This window comes from Stenella coeruleoalba (genome assembly GCF_951394435.1).
Source record: "Stenella coeruleoalba genome assembly, chromosome: 20".
Lineage (NCBI taxonomy): Eukaryota > Metazoa > Chordata > Mammalia > Artiodactyla > Delphinidae > Stenella > Stenella coeruleoalba.
In genome coordinates, this window is record NC_137166.1 from 27,427,622 (window position 1) to 27,448,883 (window position 21,262).

General features: G+C 52.7%; 1 protein-coding gene across 3 annotated transcripts; it reads right to left on the reverse strand.

Moving 5' to 3' along the window:
- Window positions 1–1,106: 1,106 nt before the first annotated feature.
- Window positions 1,107–21,262, reverse strand: ADGRG5 (adhesion G protein-coupled receptor G5). 3 transcript variants are annotated; one of them, XM_079907520.1, is made up of 14 exons: window positions 21,249–21,262; window positions 20,761–20,852; window positions 16,749–16,788; window positions 15,507–15,679; window positions 11,882–11,983; window positions 11,588–11,666; window positions 10,790–10,946; window positions 10,072–10,188; window positions 9,244–9,360; window positions 7,717–7,869; window positions 6,860–6,981; window positions 6,331–6,599; window positions 2,508–2,785; window positions 1,107–2,128 (listed from the first exon to the last, which is right to left on the reverse strand). In XM_079907520.1, the coding sequence occupies exons 5-14, from the start codon at window positions 11,943–11,945 to the stop codon at window positions 1,709–1,711; spliced, it is 1,776 nt and encodes a 591-aa protein (XP_079763646.1). In that variant the 5' UTR covers window positions 11,946–11,983; window positions 15,507–15,679; window positions 16,749–16,788; window positions 20,761–20,852; window positions 21,249–21,262; the 3' UTR covers window positions 1,107–1,708. The 3 variants fall into 3 exon arrangements, with proteins under 3 accessions (XP_079763646.1, XP_079763647.1, XP_079763648.1); XM_079907521.1 differs by lacking the exon at window positions 21,249–21,262 and having other exon boundaries at window positions 16,749–16,914; window positions 20,761–20,811; XM_079907522.1 differs by lacking the exons at window positions 20,761–20,852; window positions 21,249–21,262 and adding an exon at window positions 5,602–5,719 and having other exon boundaries at window positions 1,940–2,128; window positions 16,749–17,066.

Here is a 21,262-nt window from a genome sequence, read left to right on the forward strand (position 1 = left end):
AACTGAGCCCCTGAGAATTTAGATAGATCAGAGGATTTGGGAACCGAGGGGTAGGGGGACAGGTGGCAATGGCCTGGAGCCTGTACCGTGTGAGAAATGTCCCTAAAATAACAAAAGGCTAGCAAGGCTGGACCAAAGGCAGCTCTGGGGAAAGTGGGAGAGGAGGTAGTGCAGCCGAAGGACAGCGGGATGTGCTGAGCGAGGAGCTGGGCCTGTGAGGCCGAGCAGACTGGACCTTAGAGGGTCGGCCTCTGAGACTCAGTTGACACTGTAATAATAATAACAAAATACGAATGATAACGATAACCCTTTACTGAGCACTTACCCTCTGCTACGCCTCTTTATATGGGTTATTTTATTTACCCTTCAAAATAGGTACTACTATTGCCCCATTTTCCAGATGGGAAAACTCAGGCACAGAGAGGTGGAGTGGCTTGTCCACAGTCACACAGCTGACAAGTGACAGAGCGGGCACTTGAGCCCAGGCAGTATGCGGAGCCTGCGCCACTCACCAATTAGTGAAGGGCTATTCATATCAAGAAGTGAACAGAGGGCAGAGGCTCCCCCTGGGAGAAAAGGGATCCGGCTCCAACTCCCTCCCAGTGACGTTCAAAGTCATCGCAATCTATCTGATGGCCTGGAGCGGGGCCCTGAGAGCCTATCCCAGCCCCGCGCTCTAGTGCCACGTATGCCCAGAGCATGAGACCCCAAGAGCCAGAGCGGGTGGCTGCGTTGGGAAAGAGAGAAATGGCTGTGTAGGCAGTGCTAGCATTCCTCCTGCTGGTCGCCCAGAAGGTGCAGTCCTGGAGGCAGAGCCTCTCCATCTGGTGTGTCATATCCACAGACAGGCGACCACAGCATCACCAGACATGGTTTTGGACCCAGTGGCTTCTGACATTGGCCAACAGGGCCCCCTGGTGTGAAGCCTGGGAAAGGCGCTCGCTTCGTGAGTGGTCTCCCACTTGGCCTGACAGGACAGGTCAAGGGCAATGGTGATTTTCTACGACTGCGACAGCTAACAAAACAAACAGGAAGGAAACTGAAATGGGAAGCCTGACAAAAGACTTGTATAATTTATACCAATTTATAAATACTTTAGGTGCCCACCAACTCCAAGAGAACAGACAAACAAGCTTGGGATTTAGAACCCACAGCCTCACGCCTACCAGGTGAAATTCAATCCTGCCCAGTCATCAAATAGCCGGATCACTGGAACTCAGATGGAGGGGAAAGAGGTGCTCCCCTCCCACCTCCAGGAAGCCCTGTGGCCCCAGCTGCTGGTCTTAATGGCCTATGGGGGTCTGGGGAACGCTGGAAGAGGAGCCTCTGGAAAGGACTGGACTTCCTGATCTTTGGAAAGGGTGGACTTGGAGTTAGAGTCATCATTTGGGGGTTAAAGGAAAAGAGGCCTCAGTTACAGGCTGGTGAGGTCTCACACACTGGGTGGGTCTCTAAGCGCTGGGCTGGGGACCCCCGGCCAAGGCTGACCCTCTCCCGGAGGAAGGAAGCAGGGCCCAGCAGGTGTTTCAAGGGCAGGCCCAGGCCGGGGTGGGGATCCCCACGCCACTATGACCTCGTCCTCCCTGGTGCCATGGAATCTGCATAAAGCTCTGGGATTAGGCAGGACCAGAGCCATCTGCCACCATGTCACAGATGTGGAAACCAAGGGTCAGTGAGAAATGACAGGCCCAAGGTCAGACAGTGAAACTCAGAGAAAGGCATTGAAACGTGGCCTCCTGACTCCCAGGCCAGTGCTCTGGCCATAGGCCTGGCCAGCTGGGCCCAGGCACCAGGGGCAAGTTTGCTGCCCCCAGGTGGGGCTGGACCTGCCCCAGAGCAGAATGCCTGGGGACGGAGAGCAACACGCGGCCCTCTGGGCCTGGGGAAGGCATGGAGGTGGAAAAGGCCCCCTGGAGGTGACAGTGGCCTCTGGTGTCCAGCAGCTGGCCTGCCATCTTCTCGAGTGGAAGCCAGGGCCTCCGGCTGCAGGCAGCCAGAGAAGCCGGGGGCTCCAGGCCAGGAGGTCCAGACAGTCCAGACTACTGCACCATCTGGGAGGAGCAGAATGCCTCCATCTCCGCCTCTGAGTGGCGCCTCTGGGAGCAGAACCACAGGAAGAGGAAGAAACCTGCACGGAAAAGACTGGTTAGTGGAAGCGTCTCAGGAACAGCGTGGGGCCTCCTCCAAGATCCAGGCACCTCCTTGGCTGGGGTAAGTGGGGCCTCCCTGAGGCCCAGCAGTAATTCTCAGAAGCCCTTCCTGTTGGAGGCCAGAAGGGACCGGGCGTAGGAGCTGGAGGACCAGCCACCGCTAGCCCATAGGCTGCCTTTGTGCAAATTACAAGGTGGCGCCCCTTCCTATGGGCGGGCGTAGCCCCAAACCAGCTTGTCAGGGCCCAGATTTCAGCCCCTGACTCACCCCCTCAACCTGGAGCCCTTCAGGAGTAAACATGTAGCAGCTGTACACTACCCCCCTGGGGTTTCCTCCACGTCAACCACAGGCCCTACCGTAGAGCGAATTGAAGGTGGTGAAGAGGAAGAGCTGGGGCAGCAGGAAGACACCAAAGGAGAAGAAGGCCAAGATCCAGGTGGTGCCCAGCAGCACGGTGAGGCCCAGCACGGTGACGGTATCCCAGCAGGCCCGGGGACCCAGCGCCTTCTCCTGCGCCCGCAGTCTGTGCAGGACCCGTAGCGCCCAGGCCAGCACCACCAGGTTGAAAAGGGATGTGAGGCCACCAGAGCCCATGACCAGGATACCGTGCACCCAGGCGTCCCGCACCCAGCATCTGCAAGGGAGGGGCGAAGCGCTGGGGTTGGTGTGGTTCCCAAGACTGGTGGCAGGGAAGCCACGGTCTCCTGGGCCTCTGGACTGCCTCTTGAACCCGGTCCGGTCTTCCGGCTCAGACCCGTCATTTCTTGCCTGACTGCACACATGGTGAAGTCCTGGGCTCAGCTTTCCAGCCAGGCCACCAGGTAGGACCCACCTGCCACCTCAGCCCCATGCCTGAAGCCTCTGCATGCCTCCTTTACCCTCTCTTACCCACCTGAAAACTCTCTCTCTCCTCCCTTGAACATCTAACCCTTCCCCCTTCCACGCCCAGCCCAACTGTCAACTTATAAGGTATTGATTACATCATTGGTCCATGGTCCTCTTTGCTGGAAATTTCTCCTTCCACCCACCACATGATTATCAACATCTCATCCCCATCTTCGTGCAGCGGTGCCAGGAGCCCCTCCCCACCTGGACTGGGCCACCGGCCCTTCCCTGAGCTGCTGCAACTCACAGCTGGGTGGAGGGGCGCCCTCCATGTGTGGACTGAGGAGCCGGGGGAGCAGCAGGAAAACTCCACCGAGGGCAGAGGGAAGGTCAGAGAGATCCCTGACAGTGGCCCCAGCCGTGGTCCTAGACCCTCCGTGAGGTCTTCACGGCCTCTGCTTCCCCCAAACACCTTCAAGGCAGGTGCTGCCTTTTACCCCACCAGGTCACGTGATTTCCGTGAATCAGCCATGCGACCCTCATGGTGACCCTATGAGGCTTAGAAACGCACACCTGCCTAAGGTGGGACTTGAAGCCCCGCGGTCTAAGCACAGAGCCTGAGCCCCTAACTGTCACGATCACCTGCTCGGGCTCCTTTCACTGCAGTCACAGAGTCCTTGAACATGATTTTGGGGGTTCACCCAAGTGGATGAGTGTGGTGGTGGACCATTCCTTTTCACTGCCAGATGATTTGTCTGACAGGGGTGGCTCTATCGCATGTACTAGTCCGGTGTCCTGTCAGTGGGCACTGGAGTTATTTTCAAGGTTTTTAAAAATCGCTGTTAAAGAAGATGTTCTGTATACATGCACACACACATAAACACAATGGAGTATCATTCAGTCATAAAAAGAAGGAAATCTTGCCATTTGCGACAGCATGGATGGACCTTGAGATCATTATGCTAAGCGAAATAAGTCAAAGAAAGACAAATACCGTATTATCTCACTTACTTGTGGAATCTAAAACAAACAAACAAAAAAACAAGTTCATAGATACAGAAAAGAGACTGGTGGTTGCCAGAGGCCAGGGAGGGGGGGACAGGGTGCAAAACGGGTGAAGGGGGTCAAAAGTTGCAAACTTCCAGTTGTAAAATAAATAAGTCCTGGGGATGTCATGTACAGCATGGTGACTACAGTTAACAATACTGTATTGCATAATTGAAAGTTGCGAAGAGAGTAGATCTTAAAAGTTCTCATCACAAGAAAAATCAATTCTGTATGTCTGGTGACAGATGTTAACTGGACTTATTGTCGCGGTCATTTGGCAATATATACAACCAAATCGTTATGTTGCACACCTGAGATTAATGAAGTGTTATATGTCAATTATACTTCAATTTAAAAAATAAAACAAAAAATGTAAAAGAATTTTTAAAAAAGACATATATATGTAGTAAGGGTTTTTTAAATGCAGGAGAATAAAAGTCACAAAGTCCAGGGGGAGAGGGGAGAGGGAGAGGTGAGGAAGACCGGGAAGGAGATGGTTCTTCGGGCGGGAGCTCGCTAACATCCCTGCATTAACGTGCTTCCTGTTCTGTGGAAGCATCACTGCAGTTCTTCTGCCATGTCACGTGTTATACAATAAAAACACACGTTTAAAGAGTCCTAAGTCACACTTGCTCTGAGAAAACACCCCCACCCTCACAGAGAGGAATTAACCCCATCTCAGCCTCACTCCGTGCCCAGAGCCCTCACTTCCCAGAGACTGGGATGGGCAGTGGTTGGGGGCCGGGCTCTAGAGCCAAGTCCCAGCTCTGCCCTCAACTGGCTGGGTCTCCTTGGCCAGGGTTCTTCAGCCGCCTGTGCCTCGGTTTCCCCAACTGTAAACGAGGGCTGACAATGGGGCCTGCTCCTTGCTGTGAGGATTCAGAGCCAGCCCTCAGCCGTCCTGAGCTGGTGTCAGCCAGGAGAGGGAAAAAGGCCAGACGGCCAACTGCTGGTGATGGGTCTGCAGGGGGTTGTTAAGCTACTCCCTCTATGTTGACTGTTAGAAACATTTCATCAAAAGAAAGAGGTTAATGTCCGAGGGCACGGGAAGGGGCGACAGAGTCTGTCCCCCAAACCGCCTTGCGCCCCCTCCCCACATACACTCTGAGCACGGTGCCTGTGGTGTCCCAATCCCCACAACACTCTCTTCTCTGACTAGGAGGGTTGGAGGGCTGGCAGTGCCATGCCAGGCACAGGTCGGGGGGGCCACAGCCAAGCGCCTGAGCGAAGCACGGAGGTGAGGAGAGAGAAGAGCCAGGCACAGGCTGAGCTCCACCGCACGGCCTGAGAGCCAGAGGGGCGCTGGCCGCCAGCGGCCGGGAGGGGCAAAGGCCCCCCTGCCCCGGCCTGGCCTTGGAGGCCCATGTGCTTCCTAGAACTAGCATAGAGAGTGAACCCGTCCTGCAGGAGACCTTAGGGATCCAGCAGAAGGGGCGTGGCAAAGACCCCTGGAAACCACGCCCCGTGTAAGCAGTAGTCCCCTCCCTGCCCTGCAGTCAGTGTCCCGCCTACAAGGCACCCCGTCTAGAGCCCCAGGACTAGAGCCAGGGAGCCTGCCGCAGCCGTGAGCGCACTCACATGGACGTGTTCTGGGAGCCCGTGCTGTTCCCCTGGCTGTCGGAGAGCGGGATCCTGTAGGGTCCGTAAACTGAGCTCTTGACGGCAAGAAGGAGCAGTACCAGGAAGGCCGGGACCCCTGAGGGGTGGGACAGAGGCTCAGTATCTGTCAGGAGACCCCAGAGATGGGCTGGTCATGGGTTCCTGGGGCTGCTAAAACAGGATTCCACCGGGCAAGCAGAGGGTGGGGGGAGGGGAGGGAAAGAGATCGCTCTGAGTCCCCAGCCGCTGTCACGTGGTCCAGCCTCAGAGCAATTAGCCTGGTGGTCTTGGAGAAGGCTGATATGAATGAGGGCTGTAGGGTGGAACAGTAGCGGCAGTAGTAGTGGTCACACTGGGAGGTGATGGCTGGAAGGTAATGGGAGAGAGGGTTTGGGAACCGGTGAGGAAAGAGATAATGAAGACAGGGGCTAGGATGGTGATAGAGACGCCGATGATGGTGGTACCAGAGATGGTGGTGAACACAAGGCTGAGGATGGTGGAGGTGACGGTGGTGTTGGAAGTGGTGGTGATATAGATGCTTTGGAGGTGGAAGTGGTGATAAGAATAGTCATGTAGGAAGCGGCGGTGGGTGCTGGCAGGGGTGGTGACCAGTGGTCATGGCAGTGGAGGAGAAAGAGGACAGGAGGGGACAGACGCCCAGTCTGGCTGGAAGCCTCAGGAAGCAAGCGAGAGGGAGACCGTGCTTACCCCAGCCCAGGGCACAGAGCTTGAGCACGTATCGGCGGATGTAGATGTTGTAGACGCGCCCAAGTAGGAGGTAGAGGTTGAAGCCTTCAATGGCCATCCAGGTGAAGCAGCTGAGCAGCGCGTAGTGCAGGGTGGCAGCCAGTGCCACGCATGCTGACTCAGGCACGGGGGGCACGGCCGGCACTGGGCTCAGCAGGAAGGCGACATTGAGGAGCAGCACCGAGGCGTGCAGGTTCACGTGGATGCACGTAATGGAATCACTCGGCTTCCTGCGGGTGGGGGCGTGGCCCTCCGTGACCGGACGTCACCAGGCAGCGCCACCCCCTGGGCTCATAGACACGTAATGACCGGGACACAGGTCGAGAGGGGCAGGGACCCAACAACAGCCACACGCAAGGAGGCTGGTCTCCTGCTTCCCAGCCTCTGCACTCTGGAAAAGCCCACCTGACTCTGGGGGCCCAAGTAGGAAAGAAGGAGGGGTGCTGAGCAGCAGCGGGTGGGCTGGCCCAGCACGAGGGCAGGGGAATACCTGGCAAGGAGGTGCAGCAGGACAGTGAGCAGCGAGGCCACGATGGAGATGCTGCAGCCCACCAGGGAGATGTATGTGAGGGGCGCCAGCAGCTCTGCAGGGACCGGGGCCTGGGAGAGTTGCTGTGGGAGGGAAGGGGAGCCAGAAGCATGGAAATGCCCTCCGCTGCCTAAATCAAAGACACCTGCCAAGACCTCAGCTTCAAGCCCCCCTACCCTACAATCCTAGCCGTGGTCCTGACTTGAAAACAGCCACAGCAGACACAGCGGCTTTTCTGCCTCCCAACTCCCATCTCCCCTTCCTCCCCTCCCTCACTCCCGCACGTGGGTGGACCCTCCACTTCTCCTACTATGTGTAGTCAGGTGCACCAGGCCTGGCCTATCAGAGCCTTCCCTCCTCCTGCCCACAGTGATTGGTTAAGGGATGGGCATGGGACACACTCTAGGCCTGTGGGACTCAATCCTATGGCTTTGGCTGGCAGAATTCGGTGAGAGAGCTCTCGTTCTACTGACCTGAACCTAGTAGGACATAAAACAGGAAATGCCAGCAGCCATATTATAAGCCCATGGGGAGATCCTGTCTGAGAACTAAGCTAACACAAAGCAAGAACGATTGAGAGACTGAGATAGAGTCCTATCTTGGTGACATTGAGCCCCTAGAGCAAGACATGCCTGAAGCCTAACCCAGCCTTTTCGGGAACATGAACCCATAAGGTGTTCTGGTTTTTTTTTTTTTCCTTAAGCCCATTTGAGTTGGATTTTCTGCCCCCTGCACCAGCTTTTGCCTTTCTCCTCTGTCCTGGATAGGGGGCCCTCTGCAGCTCTGAGCACCCTCACCCAGGCTAGATGCACACATACCATGAGAACAGCAAAGTAGGTGAGGTGGTTGCAGCGGCAGAGCACCTGGGAGGGTGAGGGCTGCTCTGTGCGACAGCCCTCAGTGCTCCAGGCCCCCCAGTGGTGCTTGCTGGCTCCCTCCTTCCAGAAGACACAGGTCACCGTGTAGCCTTCCTAAGGGGAGATGCTGGAATTGGGTGCATCCAGGGGGTGGAGGGGAGGGCCATGGATCAGGGAGGGTCTGGTAATTATGGGGGCCGAAGGTGACTCAGCTGCACCCTTGTCAACATTTTACCAGGCACGGGCTGGGCTTTGGCATCAGACAGACCAGATTCTAGCCCCACCTCCCCAACGGACTCTGAGAGTGACCTGGGAAAGTCACAGAGGTTCTCTGAGCCTCAGTTTATGCATCTGCAAAATGCGATCATTGATACTCAAGTCACAAGGATGGTGGAATAATCAAAGGCAATGAGAAATCTTGAGCGCCCAGCTCTGGCCAATACAGTAGGTGCCTATAATCAATGTCCGCTTTCCCCTCCTCCCCATGGGGAACAATGACAGTCCAGACCCATCCCAGTGGGGGAGAGAGAGAGTCATCTACAGACAGCCCTGACGCCAAGCCCTGTGGGTGGAAAGGTGAGGGAAATGAAACGGGCACTCCATGGAAGACCATGGAGGAAAAGGCAGAGGAGTCCTGAGAAGGGAAGGGACAGCTGGGGCACTGAGGCCTTAGAGGACACATCAGATTTCAACAGAAGTGGAGCAAGGATGTAACAGGGGCAAAAGCCCAGAAGAATGAAAGGAAAGGACCGTGGAGAAATTGGGAGTGCAGAGCGGTCCTGATGAGGCTGACAGAAGATATGGCCAGACTCGGGGGCTGTTCGGGAATGCCATCAGGGCTTGTGCCCACCCAGCAGCCCTTCTTCCTTCTTTCGGCATCAATATCTGTAGTTTCCTTGGGGACCCATCCCTCTCCCAATGACGGGTCAAATGAGTCCAGCCCAGTCCCTGGGCCATGTGACCCAGGTCTGGCCAATCTACATGTTCCATCCCCCTGGGCACAGTGATGGGTCAGGGATGGATGACACATGACCCAGCTGGACCTTTAGAATCCGTTATGGGATCCTGGTTTGCACTGGCAAGAAAGAGCCTGCTGAGAAGAGGGGAAGGAGGTCCAGCACTTCAGCTGCCACCTTGCCACAGAGTGGAAAGCCAAGGCGGGAAACCATTGTTGAGAGATGGAGACTGAGCCATCATGGCATCATATCTGTGCCTGAAGCTAGGACAGCCCTGGACATTTCACGTACATGAGCCAAGAAGCGGGCTTGAGTTGGTTTTCTATCATGTGCGATTCAAAGAATCCTGATGAATGCAGTGTGTCAAAGCTTCTCTCTCATTTCTTTGGCAGGAATTTTCAAAGTATGATAGATTTAAAGCAGCTTGTTTCTAAGATAGTTCCACAAGTCTGGGTTTGATCAAACCAGTGTTCGACAGGACAGCCACAAGGGGGTAGGGGTGGGGTGGACGTGGGGGTGGCCCCAACAATACCAGGCTTTGGTTGTGCCAGAAGCTGATGTTCACCGGCTCACGGAGGTTGCTCACTTGTCCATGGCTCAGCTGGGCCCCCAGAACATAGTTATTGAGCACAGATGAATTGATGTCTTTCTGGAAGGGCAACAGAAGAAGCACTGACTGGAGGGGACATGAGGAGACCCTGGATGAGGTCCAAGAGCCCCCATTCTCCAGCCCCTCCTCCCCGGATGAGAACAAGCAGCATGGCTTTCACTTGTACAGCTGCGCCAGCCTCACAGCCTTTGCGTATGCTGCCCCCTCCACCTGGAACCCTGTCTTCTCACTACCACCACCATCACCTCCCATTTGTTAAATGAATTCCAGCCTCATACCCTCCATGTCACCCTACCCTAACTCACTTTCAAAGCCAAGGTTAAAAGGCACCTCCTCCAGAAGCCCTCCAGGACTGCTCATTGGGAGCCATCCTGACCCCACCCTGACTCATCCATCCCTTTGAATCTCTATGGTTATAATCAACCTCAAGCTAAAATTAAGTCTCTAAGGTCCTGGTCTAACTGTTGAGATAGAGAGCTCTCTGAGGACAAAGATCTTGTGACCTACTTGTCTATCTCCCATCTAGGGAGAGGCACACAAACAGTAGACTTCTTAGGTCTCGTTTGCACATTATAATCATGCCTCCCTTCCATTTTGCTGAAACAGAGGCCCAGAGAGGGGCACTGATTGACTGAAGTTGCACAGTAGGCTGGTCCCTGCCCAGAGGCCAGGAGGTGGCATGCATGCCTGCAGTGACCCCCCAAGAAGGAGCCCACATCCACCCTGCTTGGCCTACTAGCAGGCCCTGACCTGAAAAAAGCGGGCGTTGGAGAAGTAGATGCAGATGAGAGTCAGCTCCCTGGGGCGCACCCTGCAGGCATCATGAGTCAGCTCAGCTGGGAACTGCATGGCGAGTGGGACCTGGGCCTGTGGAGAGCCAGAGATAGGCTGCACCTGGTGTCCGAAGCCTCCAGACCCACCACAACACCTTCACTGCTCCCCACTCCCCAGGAAGCCCTCCCAGCCTTGCCCCGAGCCTCTCCTACCTTGGAGCCTCCGCCCACAGAACCCTCTCCTGCCAGGCTGCACCTCCACCCAAACTTCCCCCGATCTCAGGCCTTCCCTTCAGGCTGTTCTGGTCTTGAATTTGGGTTATTTATTCCACTCAGCTGGGTCCCTGAAGATGGAGGGGATGGATCCCCCAGCACCCAGGTATTCAGCAGGAATCATACCAGGGCCCTCAAAGGTGTCCCGTTCCCCTGGCCTCTCCCACGACTGCCTCACCCCAGGAACCTGCAAAAGCAGGAAGAGGACACTGCCCCTGAGGGGCCACAAGCACCCCCTTTCCATCATTCACATGAAGAACGTCAGCCCCATTTTACAGAGGCGGCAACTCACAGCTATTAAGGCAGAGCCCTGATTGGTGGGAAGGTGGGCGATGGACCCTGGGGAAAGTCCAGACCTTAAACCCCCGGAGGATTTCTGGGGTAGAGGCTCTGGCCACCCCCAATCCCTGGCCACCTCTGACCTGGGGGACCTGCTGCAGAGCAGCACTTCCCAGTGAGAGGCCAGTGAAGTTGCAGCCCAGCTTGAAGGCTAGTGTCTGGATGGTATGCGTCCGCAAAGTGAGGTTATGGCCCCCAAAGCTGGCATTGAGTAGCCTTGACTCTAGGCCATGGATGAGCCTGAAAGTGAGAGAGGTGGCCAGAGCCCGGGGTAAGGATGGAGGTGAGTGGCACTCTCCACAGCCTCCCCCATCCCACACCCGTCACTCCCACCATGTCTCTGTTACTAGACCTCTGCATACAGTGTTCCTGGCACACTCTCACCTCCCCACCCCACCCATCTCCTTCCATTAACTCTTGTTTGGGTTCCAGTTTGTTGACACCTCCTCCAGGAAGCCTTCCCTGGCAGCTCCCCACTGACTGAAGTGCTCCACAGCCCTATGATTCCCTGGTCAGTCATCAGCATTGGCCTCTTACCCTGACCTACTAGGCTTTTGGGTCACAGACTCTGGAGAGCCCAGCCCAAGTCTTGGAGCCCCTTCCCAGAAAAATGCATGGAGACCCGTGATTCTGCGCCTGGTTTCATGGCATCCATGGTTAAGGGCACCCAATCAGACAGTAAACTCAATGAGAACAGGGATGTGTCTATCCCACGTCTCCAGAGCTTGGTGCCGGGCACACAGTAGCTACTCAATAAATGAGTGTTGAATAAATGAATTAACAGTCTACCCTGGACCAACCCTGGGCCATGGATTCAAGGTGCAAGCTGGGGGTGGAGGCACAGCTGACTCTGGGAGGGAGAGGAGGGACACCCAACTCACTCAGCAAAAGAAGTGAGGCTCCGGCTCCTGGCTGCCGTCTCCATTCTCTTCATCCAGCGCAGGATTTCTTGGGATGCCTCTGTGAGGAGAGAGTCAGACATCCGCCTCAGTCTCTGTCTGCAGCTGCCCCGCCGCCCGCCCCACGGCCTCTGGGCCTTCCGCCCCAGCCTCCTGCTGCCCCAGGAGGCCTAAGTGCCCCTTTTCAATCTCCCTTGGTTTGAGGCCTCCCCGCTTCACATCACAGCCAGGGGTCCAGGCTAGGATGGCCCTTGCAGCTCAGCGGAGCCCTCTTACCCTCTGTTCTGCTCTGAGACATCAAGAGGCACAGGCAGAGGAAAAGGGCCCCGCAGCGATCCATGTCCTGTACCGAGTCTCCTCCAAGAACTGGCTCCCGCCCTGGAAAAGGTGCATGTCTTTGTCACCTCGGTGAAAGAGCCACCTCTAACGCTAGGCATCTGGCACACCCCAAGAATAGGACGCGCAGCATCTTATTTGATCCTCACCACTCCTGCATCTCACAGATGAGGAAACCGTGGCTCAGCGAGCAAGGCGTCTTGCTTTGCGTGAGGCTGCCTGAAGCCATGTCTCTGTTACTCCAGAGTCCTTGATCATTTGCAGCTCTGCCTGAGACACATCCTCCTCCCAAAACATGGTATCTCTGGGGGCCTCCCCGGGGCTCTGATCTTACCCAGGGGAACATTGGGAGTTGCTTGTCATTAATCCTGTCCAGCCCTGTCGTTCACCCACCATGTGACTTCGGGCAAGAATCTGTCCCTCTCTGATTAAACTACCAGCAGCAGCAGCTGGGGGAATCCGAAAGTTGGAGCAGAGAAAAAGACGAGAACTAAGAGTTTCAGGAGAAGGCTGGTTTTGATGACAATCGTGGGAGGTCAGAGGCCACCAAGAATCACAGCAGCTGGATGACATCAGGAAAACCACTGCCTTTGTCCACAAAGAATTCCCCCAAAGCCCATTTTAAAGTATAATGGGATTTGAACATATTGTTAAGTACTGTATTCAACACTTGCTTTGCAACCTTCTCTTCATTTTCACTTATTTTTGTGACTGCCAGGATCTATGGCAGCTGTTAGTTATGAATGAAGATGTCAGGTTCAAATTTGTGAAAATAAATCCAATGTTTTGGTTTTTAAAAAAAAAAAGAACCTGTCCCTCTCTGCCCTCATTTCCCTCGGTTTTAAAATTAACTAATAGGGACTTCCCTGGTGGCACAGTGATTAAGAATCCGCCCGCCGATGCAGGGGACGTGGGTTTGATCCCTGGTCCAGGAAGATCCCACATACCGCAGAGCAACTAGGCCTGTGCGCCACAGCTACTGAGCCTGTGCTCTAGAGCCCAGGAGCCACAACTACTGAGCCTGCATGTCACAACTATTGAGCCCAGGTGCCACAACTACTGAAGCTCGCGCAACTAGAGCCCGTGCTCCACAACGAGAAGCCACTGCAATGAGAAGCCCACGCACCGCAAGGAAGAGTAGCCCCCGCTCACCGCAACTAGAGAAAGCCCGTGTGCAGCAATGAAGACCCAATGCAGCCAAAAATAAATAAATAAATTTATTTTTTTAACGTTAAAATGAACTAATAAACTTCTGCTTAAACATAGCAAATTTATGCCTACCCCCGAAACTCCACTAAAATGAGAGTGAATGAATAAAACAGACACAAAGCCACAAAAGACAGAACAATGGGAAAGAAGACAACAGCAGATGAGAGATATCAGTGAAACCTTGGAGGCCGCAAAGCAGGTGGCCACCTGCTTAAAAAAACAAAAGTTAGCAGACCATAAGACGTTGAACCCAAGCGCTTGCAGTAAGGAGAGGTGAATACAGCGGGTGGGGGGATCGGGGAGGGGACACGGGGAAGACAGCTAGGTCAAGCCTCACCACTGTGGGAGCACTTGAGCGCTGGAAGCATCGGGAACCTCTGAAGGTGGGATGAAGGGTGAGGCTAAAAACGGGGGCCTGCTGGTTGTGAGTTTTTAAAATGACCAGCTGGGTCCCCAGATCTCCTCTGCCACCTGGAGCATCCAGGAACCTTCCTCACCACCCTTGCATCCTCAACCCTACCCTCCAACACAAAGTACATTCCCTGCAGACAGTTCACCAGAGAGAATCTGCAAGGTGCCGTTCTGGTACAGGAAAATTAAGCCATATCCCCTCCCCACCTCCTCCTCCAATCAGCTTCCAGAAGACTGCCAGCAGCCAGGCAATGATGCTCCGAGGCAGGAGAAAATTCTTCTCCGCAGAACTGACCGTTCTAAGAAAAGTATCCTGTAGCTACTGACATTTTGGTGCTCCTTGATAAAACAGCCAGGACCAAGCTTACGGTGAAGCCTCACCAGTCACCAAGCCCTACCAGGCACTTAAGTGTTTTTGTTTGTTTTTTTTTTAACGCACACAACATAGTTTATTTATTTTCAATTAATTTAATTTATTTATTTATTTTTGGCTGCATTGGGTCTTCATTGGTGCGCACTGGCTTTCTCCAGTTGTGGCGAGCGGGGGCTTCTCTTTGCAGTGGCTTCTCTTGTTGCAGAACTTCATAGCAGCCTTATTCGCAATAGCCCCAAATTGGAAACAATTCCAATGTGCCTTCAATGGGTGAATGGTTACACAACCTCAGGTACATCTGTACCATGAACTACAACTCAGCAATTAGAAAAATATACTGTTTCTCGCAACTTGGATGGGTCTCAAGGGAAAGCCAATCTCGAAATGTTGCATACAGTATGATTTGATTTATATGACATTCTTGAAATAACAAAATTATAGAGACGGAGAACAGATTAGTGGTTGCCAACAGTTAGGGATGGGGGTGTTTCTGTAAAGGAGCAGCACTAGGGAGCCTTGTGGCGATGGGACAGTTTTGTATCTTCATTGTGATGGTGGTGACAAGAATCTACACGTCATAAAATTGCACAGAACTAAGCACACACACACACACACACACACACACATAAATCAGTGCATAAAAACTGATGAAATTGAATAAAGGCTGTGAATTGTACCAAAGTCAATTTCCTGGTTTTGATATTGTACCTCAGGTGTGAAAGATGTTACCATTGAAGAAGACCGGATGAAACGCACACAAAACCTTTTTTGCAACTTCCTGTGAATTTTTCATTGTTTCAAAATTAAAAGTTAAAAAAATACAGTACGATGGATTGCCATTTCACTATTAAGAATTACGATGCAAATAGCCACATAAAAGAGGAGCACAGCATACCATTGAGCGGAAAGAACAGGTTAAAAATAACACATATAATATAACACATATAAATAAATAAATAAATAAAAGAGAATAAAGACTTCGGAGTCATAGAGTGCTGGGTTCTTATTTATTTGGCTATTAGGTTATTTATTTGGCTGTGTTACCTTGGGCAATTCACTTACCCTCTCAGAGCCTCAGCGACTAAAGGAAAAGATTTGGGGGGACAAAGGAAACCACTGAATGAAACCATTTGGAATGTTTCAGGTGAGAAAACTGAGAACCCGAGAGTGTAGGAAAGACCCCCTCACAGTACGAAGGGGGAAACTGAGGCCCAGACAGTGATGTGGATTTGACCTCCAGGGTCTGGACCCTAAGACGGGGTCCCCAGGCCCTTGGCCATGCTTCTGCCAGCCATACACAGAGCGAAGAGGAGCTTAACCCCACCCTGCAGCTGGGGAAATTAAGGCCAAAGCAGAAGTGACATCCCCCCCACCAAGCACCCAAAGAGAAGCTGTGGTTTCCACCCCCTTTCCCAGGAGCAACCACAATCTTCACTTCTGCTTGCAACCTCCAACATCCCCCGCCTCATCTTTTCAGAGAGACCACCACTCACCATTACCTCACACCTTCAGCCATCTCCGTCTTTTTGCGATTTGCTATTTGGGGTCCTCTAGAAAACAGAAATCCCTTACCTGACTCTCAAGAAGGTTCCATTGACCGTGGCAAAACTGAATACCACACAAGGGTTTTCCCGGGGTTCTTCAGCAGGCCAGTGGGCAGCCGAAACGCAAACCCAGACTCCAAGTCAAGTGCTCTCTCCCACAATGCGCTGCAGCCTCCTAAAGATGGCCTGGTGGCTGAGTTGCTGCATGGATGAGGTGACAAGTGGAGAGCAGAACAGAGCCTTCAGAAGATGTAAATTCGATAACTAGTTCCAGTATTCAGCACTTGAGGTCTGACCTTAGGCAAGGAACTTGACCTTTCTGTGCTTCAGGTTTTCTCATCTGTAAAATGAGGCCAAGGTCATCTATTTCCCAGGGAGAGAGACTCAGACAACCATTTCCATGATCCACACTCCAGGGAATCTAAGGCTCTGACCCAAGGTTGCCAGCCAGGACTACACTCGGCGGGAGAGCTCGGAAGCCCTGCCTTCCTATCCAGAGCTGGCTGTGCCCACCCTCTCCCCAACAGCACCAGGCTCCACTGGGCCACTGCATTCCTGGATAGGGCCCCGCCTGCCCCTCCCAGCAACTGCTCTTGCCAACCAAAGGCTGAAGTCCCTACTTCTGGCCTCCCCCTGGCCTGGGTGAAAAGTGAACCTGTGGTCTCTGCAGGAAAGTCCTGACAGGTGCCATTATCAGCCCCATTTCACAGGCAGGGAAAAGGAGGCTCCACCAGCGCCCAACAGGGGGTCTGTGACCCAGCCAGGTCCAGAGCCTTTGCCTGAGAACACACTGTCCCCAGGCTCCCTTCCAGGTCACTCAGAGGAACCGCATCTGCTCTGATTCGCCCAACATAAACTCTGTGCCAGGCCCTCACCCCTGTCACCTGAGGTGCGGGTTACTGGACTAGCCCCATTTTACAGATGAGGAAACTCAGGTGCAGAAAAGCAAAGTTCAATAACTTGCACCAGTCCACATGGGGTAGGGGGGTGGGGGGGATAAATATTTGAACCCAGCACCCAACCACTGCTTAATTTAAATGCCTTTTTTCAGAAACATAGATCTGTACAGTCCTGAGATTTGGGGTTGTCATCAGGGGCCCAGGAACTGGTGAAGGGAATGAAGGTGAGTCCCCACCTTGCGGCTCCACGGATGTCACCAGTCCAGCAACCACACAGGCAGGGGCGTGCCCAGTGCCTGCTAGGGAACCCAAGGGTCAGGACAGAATCTGGAGGGAGTGGGGCATGGAAAGACCCAGACCGAGGGGCTGACCTGTGCAGCTGCTGTTGTCTCACCGCCGTCTCGCCGCCTTCTGCACGAAGAAGGGGAAGTTGGGGACCTCTGTGCTGCGGGCAGGCGACCTCCCTGCGCCTGCACTGCTCTCTGCTCTCTTCACCCAACAGCTGTACTGCACGCTCCCACTTCCCTTCTTCTGTCACTGGAAGAAGGCTATTTGTTACTTCTGAGCTGATAGCCACTCCCAGCTCACCCCTTGATCTCACCCCCTCAGGGCCTGCAGCACTTCCTTCGGGCAGCTGCACATTTGCAGAGATGCTGGGCGTCCGTGGGGAGAGGGAGGAGGGCTGGCCAATGTGGCATCCAGCGGGGTCCAAGACCCACTCAGCTCTGTGCCCTTGGGCAAGAGACGTCACCTTTCTTGGCCTCAGTTTCCCCTTGTGTAGGAAAGGGAGAATGATCCCTGCCTGACCTAACGATCAATGAGATGGATGATGGCAAGGACCTCAGGCAAGGGCTGGGTCACGCTGCCTGGGTTCAAATCCCGGGCCCACCATTTCCTGGCTGGGTAACTTTGGGCACGTGACGGAAATTCTCTGAACCTCAGTTTCCCCTCTGTAAAATGGAGACAATGACAGTACCACTTAATGGGGTGGTGTGGGGCTTATCAAGGGTAATGCTGCAGAGTCAGCGGAAGTGCTCCGTGAAGCCCTCAGGTTTCACAGATGGGGTGCCTGAGGCCTTGGGAGGACAAGAGTTACCCAGTGCAGAGCCCTTTGGAGAAAGGGCTCACTGGGAGCAGAGCTCAGAAAACATGGCCAGAACTGTGAGGCTGGAAGGCCGGCCAGCTTCTCCTTGAGCCAGGGGTCTGGACCAGCCTGTCCTACATCAGTCACCTCGTCCACAGAACCCTAAGCAACAGGGGGAAGTGTCTGTGTGTGTTGGTGGGGAGACAGGGTGCTCTCTCTTGCCAGGGCCCCAGACAGACTCCCTGGGAAAATTCTGACTCAAGAATGTGCTTTTCTACCCCCAGGGCTGTGATGGGGATGCAGCAACAGGGAGAAAGAAGCAGGTCCCAACATGGTCTCCCTCTTCTCTGCCCCAACACTGGAGGCCTTGCTGTATTTGCTCAAGCACAGCCCACAGGTAGCTCAGGTGGCCTCTGTGCGGGGAAGGAGGGGAGCTGCTCCTTGCAGGGCAGGGAGATTTAGGGGAGGCGCAGGCCCACCCCAGCTGCAGTGCAAAGACTTTGCAGGGACACCCGTGTGTCTGTGCCCTGACCACTCGGCCACACTCCTGCTGGGTGACTTGGACAAACTCTTGCCCTCCTCCACACTTTGGTTTTCCGTGGCCATGATGAAGCCCTTGACCTCTAGGCCCTTCCTTCCTTTCCAAGGTCTCCTGGCCACCTCTAGGGTTACAACACCAGCAGCTGCTCTCAGGGCCCAGGAGGAAGCCCTGCTCACCCCAAAAGCTCCTCTATTTTCCATCCTGGATCTGTGCTAGCCTTACTATGCACCGCCTCAATTGGGGGTGCCAGTTACATAACCCTGCCCTCCAGATCCTGGAACTCACTGCCAAGACACTCCCCAGCTCAAAAGCCAGCAGTGGCTCCCATTGTCTTCACGGTCTAGCCCCATCCAACTTCTACTTCCAGCCAGTTCGGGATGTGCTTGCCATGTTCATCCCCATCTCCCTGCTCTGTTCCTGCTCTGACGCACACATACCTGGGTGGCACGCTAGCTCCTCTCCATCCATTAGGGCCCAGTCCTGCCTACTCTGGGAAGCCGTTCCTGACTCCAATTCCCCTATAAAACATTCCAGATGCTTCCGCTTTAGGAGGTGTGTCAGGTCCTTGTTCAGTCCCCCTGGCAGGGAGGAAGGCAAGCCACTTCCCACTCCCCAGCCTGGGAGAGCCACACCCCAGCCCTAGTGAAGTGTCTCTCCACATGGGGGCTGCTCCCCCGGTGATCTGTGAGAGGGCAGTAAGTGGCACCCCGGACAGGCGTTTAGATAAACTACTGAGTCACACCATGAAAAAGTCATTTACTTTTCAGTCTTTCTCGATCCCGGTGGCAACCAGAAGCGCCCATTTAGAACTAAATTGTCTCTAACCTCTTTCTACCACTGCCTTCTGTCCTTTTGATTTTCATTCTTCAACCTTCTATTGGACATAGAAAACAAGACACCTGATTTTTAGTGATTTTTTATGGTGGCAAAATATGCAAGAAATTTACCATTTTAGCCATTTTTAAGTATACGGTTCAGTGGCATTAAGTACATTCATATTGCAACCATGGCCACCTTTCATCTTCAGAGCTTTTCCACCTCCAGAAACTGAAACGCTGCACCCATTAAACGCTAACTCCCCATTCCCCACTCCCTACAGCCCCTAGTAACCACCACTCTACTTTCTGTCTCTGTTTGGCTCTAGGAACCTCATTTAAACGGAATCATACAATATTTGTCCTTTTGTGACTGGCTTGTTTCACTTAACATGATGTCCTTATGGTCAATCCATGCTGTAGCATATGTCAGAATTTCCTTTCTTCTTAAGGCTGAATAATATTCCTTTGAATGTATAGAGCACATTTTGTTTATCCATTCATCCACCGACAGACACTTGGGTTGCTTCTACCTTCTGGGTATTATGAGTAATGCTCCTATGAACATGGGTGTACAAATTGTATCCCTTTTTAACAGAGAGAAAGTTTCTTGCTAGACTAGACTGATGATGTTGTTTATTTACATGATGTTTATTTTTATGACTTTCTTCTAGTTACAGCACCTGATAACACATTTCCTATTTAGCCTAAAATACACGTCTGTCCTGAAAAAAGTGAAATGATTTAAAGAAAAACACTAAGTAAATAATAGCACAAGTGCTATATGTTGATGGCAAAAAGTGGCGGCAGAGACACAGGCCAGAGAACTGCGGAAGTGTGGGAAATACTAACACAAGCCTCAATCAAAACCCTCCTGTGCTAAATTGGGGAAAGAAACCCCTCAGGGGCCATTGGGAGGCTGACACCAGATTAGCGCTGCATCCAGAAGACTGCCAGGAGGCGTGGTTTTAGCAAAAGGAATGAGAATGGGAAAACTGAAAGTCAGATCTGGGCTCTGAGACCTCCCAGCCCTGTGACCTGAGTCTGTCACCGGGCTTCTGATCTGAGGATCACATTTCTCACTGTGAGATGGTGGTAACAACACCCAGCTCATAGGAGGGCTATAAGACTGAGTTAATTCATGTGAACTCCCAAGCCTATGGTCAACACACAGCTAGGGTCTATGAGCGGGCAGTTCTCACCTCACCCCCTGCAAGAGACACCCCAGGACAGTATATTTGTTTCTTTTCTTGAGAGAGAGCCCTATTGTGATGATGTTATAATTGGAGCTTAGGTTCATCATCAACTCAGCCTCCTCCACCTTCACTATCTGTATCCCCACCTCCAGAAAACTCTGGTAAAGAACTCTAGACTCTTGGTCATGGCTGTCCTTACTGGCTGTGAAACTTTGGGTAAGCCTGAGCCAAGAGCCTCAATGAGCATTTCCCCAAGTTTAAAATGGGGATGTTCCAGTCCTCTGAGTACTCAATATCTGAATCTCTCAGGTCCAAAGTACACACAGTAAGCAAAGGCCAGCCACTGCAACATTTACAGGTTAGTTCCCTCTCAACCACCGCATATCCCCACCCAAATCAGTCCCTAGCTGACTGTCAGATGCTATTAACATTTAACCATGCAAATACAAAGCAAATGGTTATGAGTGAAACTGCAAATCTTGCAAAAAGCGTGAGATTTCATGAAGTTGATGGAAGTGATGCCGTGGAAATGGAGCAGCAGCTGACCACAGAGGAAGAGAACTTCTGTAAGAGAAATGACCAAGAACTTCCAGACAGAACTGTTTGACTATCAAAGGATTCATAGTGAGCCTTGGGAGTGAAACCCCAAATACTTCCGCAAAAACTGATCCTCTTGCTGCAAAGAGCCAATACTTTGTTCATTCTAATGCATGCATGATTGCAACCATAATCTAAATACAGGCATACCTTGGAGATATTTCAGGTTCGGTTCCAAGTCACCACAGTAAATCAAATATTGCAGTAAGTCGAGTCAAACGAATTTTTTGGTTTCCCAGTGCCTGTAAAAGTTATGTTTACACTATACTGTAGTCTAGTAAGTGTTCAATAGCATTATGTCTAAAAAAACCTTTTTAACTTAAAAATCTTTATTGCTAAAAAATGCTAACCATCATATGAGCTTTCAGCAAGTCATAACCTTTTTGCTGGTGGAAGGTCTGAAATATTTTGAGGGTTATCAAACGGTGACAGAGAGACTCGAATTAAGCACATGCCGTTGGTGCCAACAGACTCGCTCTAGACAGGGTTGCCACAAACCTTCAATTTGTTAAAACAAAACATCTTGTGAAGGGCAATAAAAAGAGATGTATCTCTACTGTTAATTACCGGTTCAAACTAATTTATCTTCTTCATTTTTAGTTTCTTTTCCCATGTAAAGTCCCAATACAGCAATATACCTCTCTGAACTTCT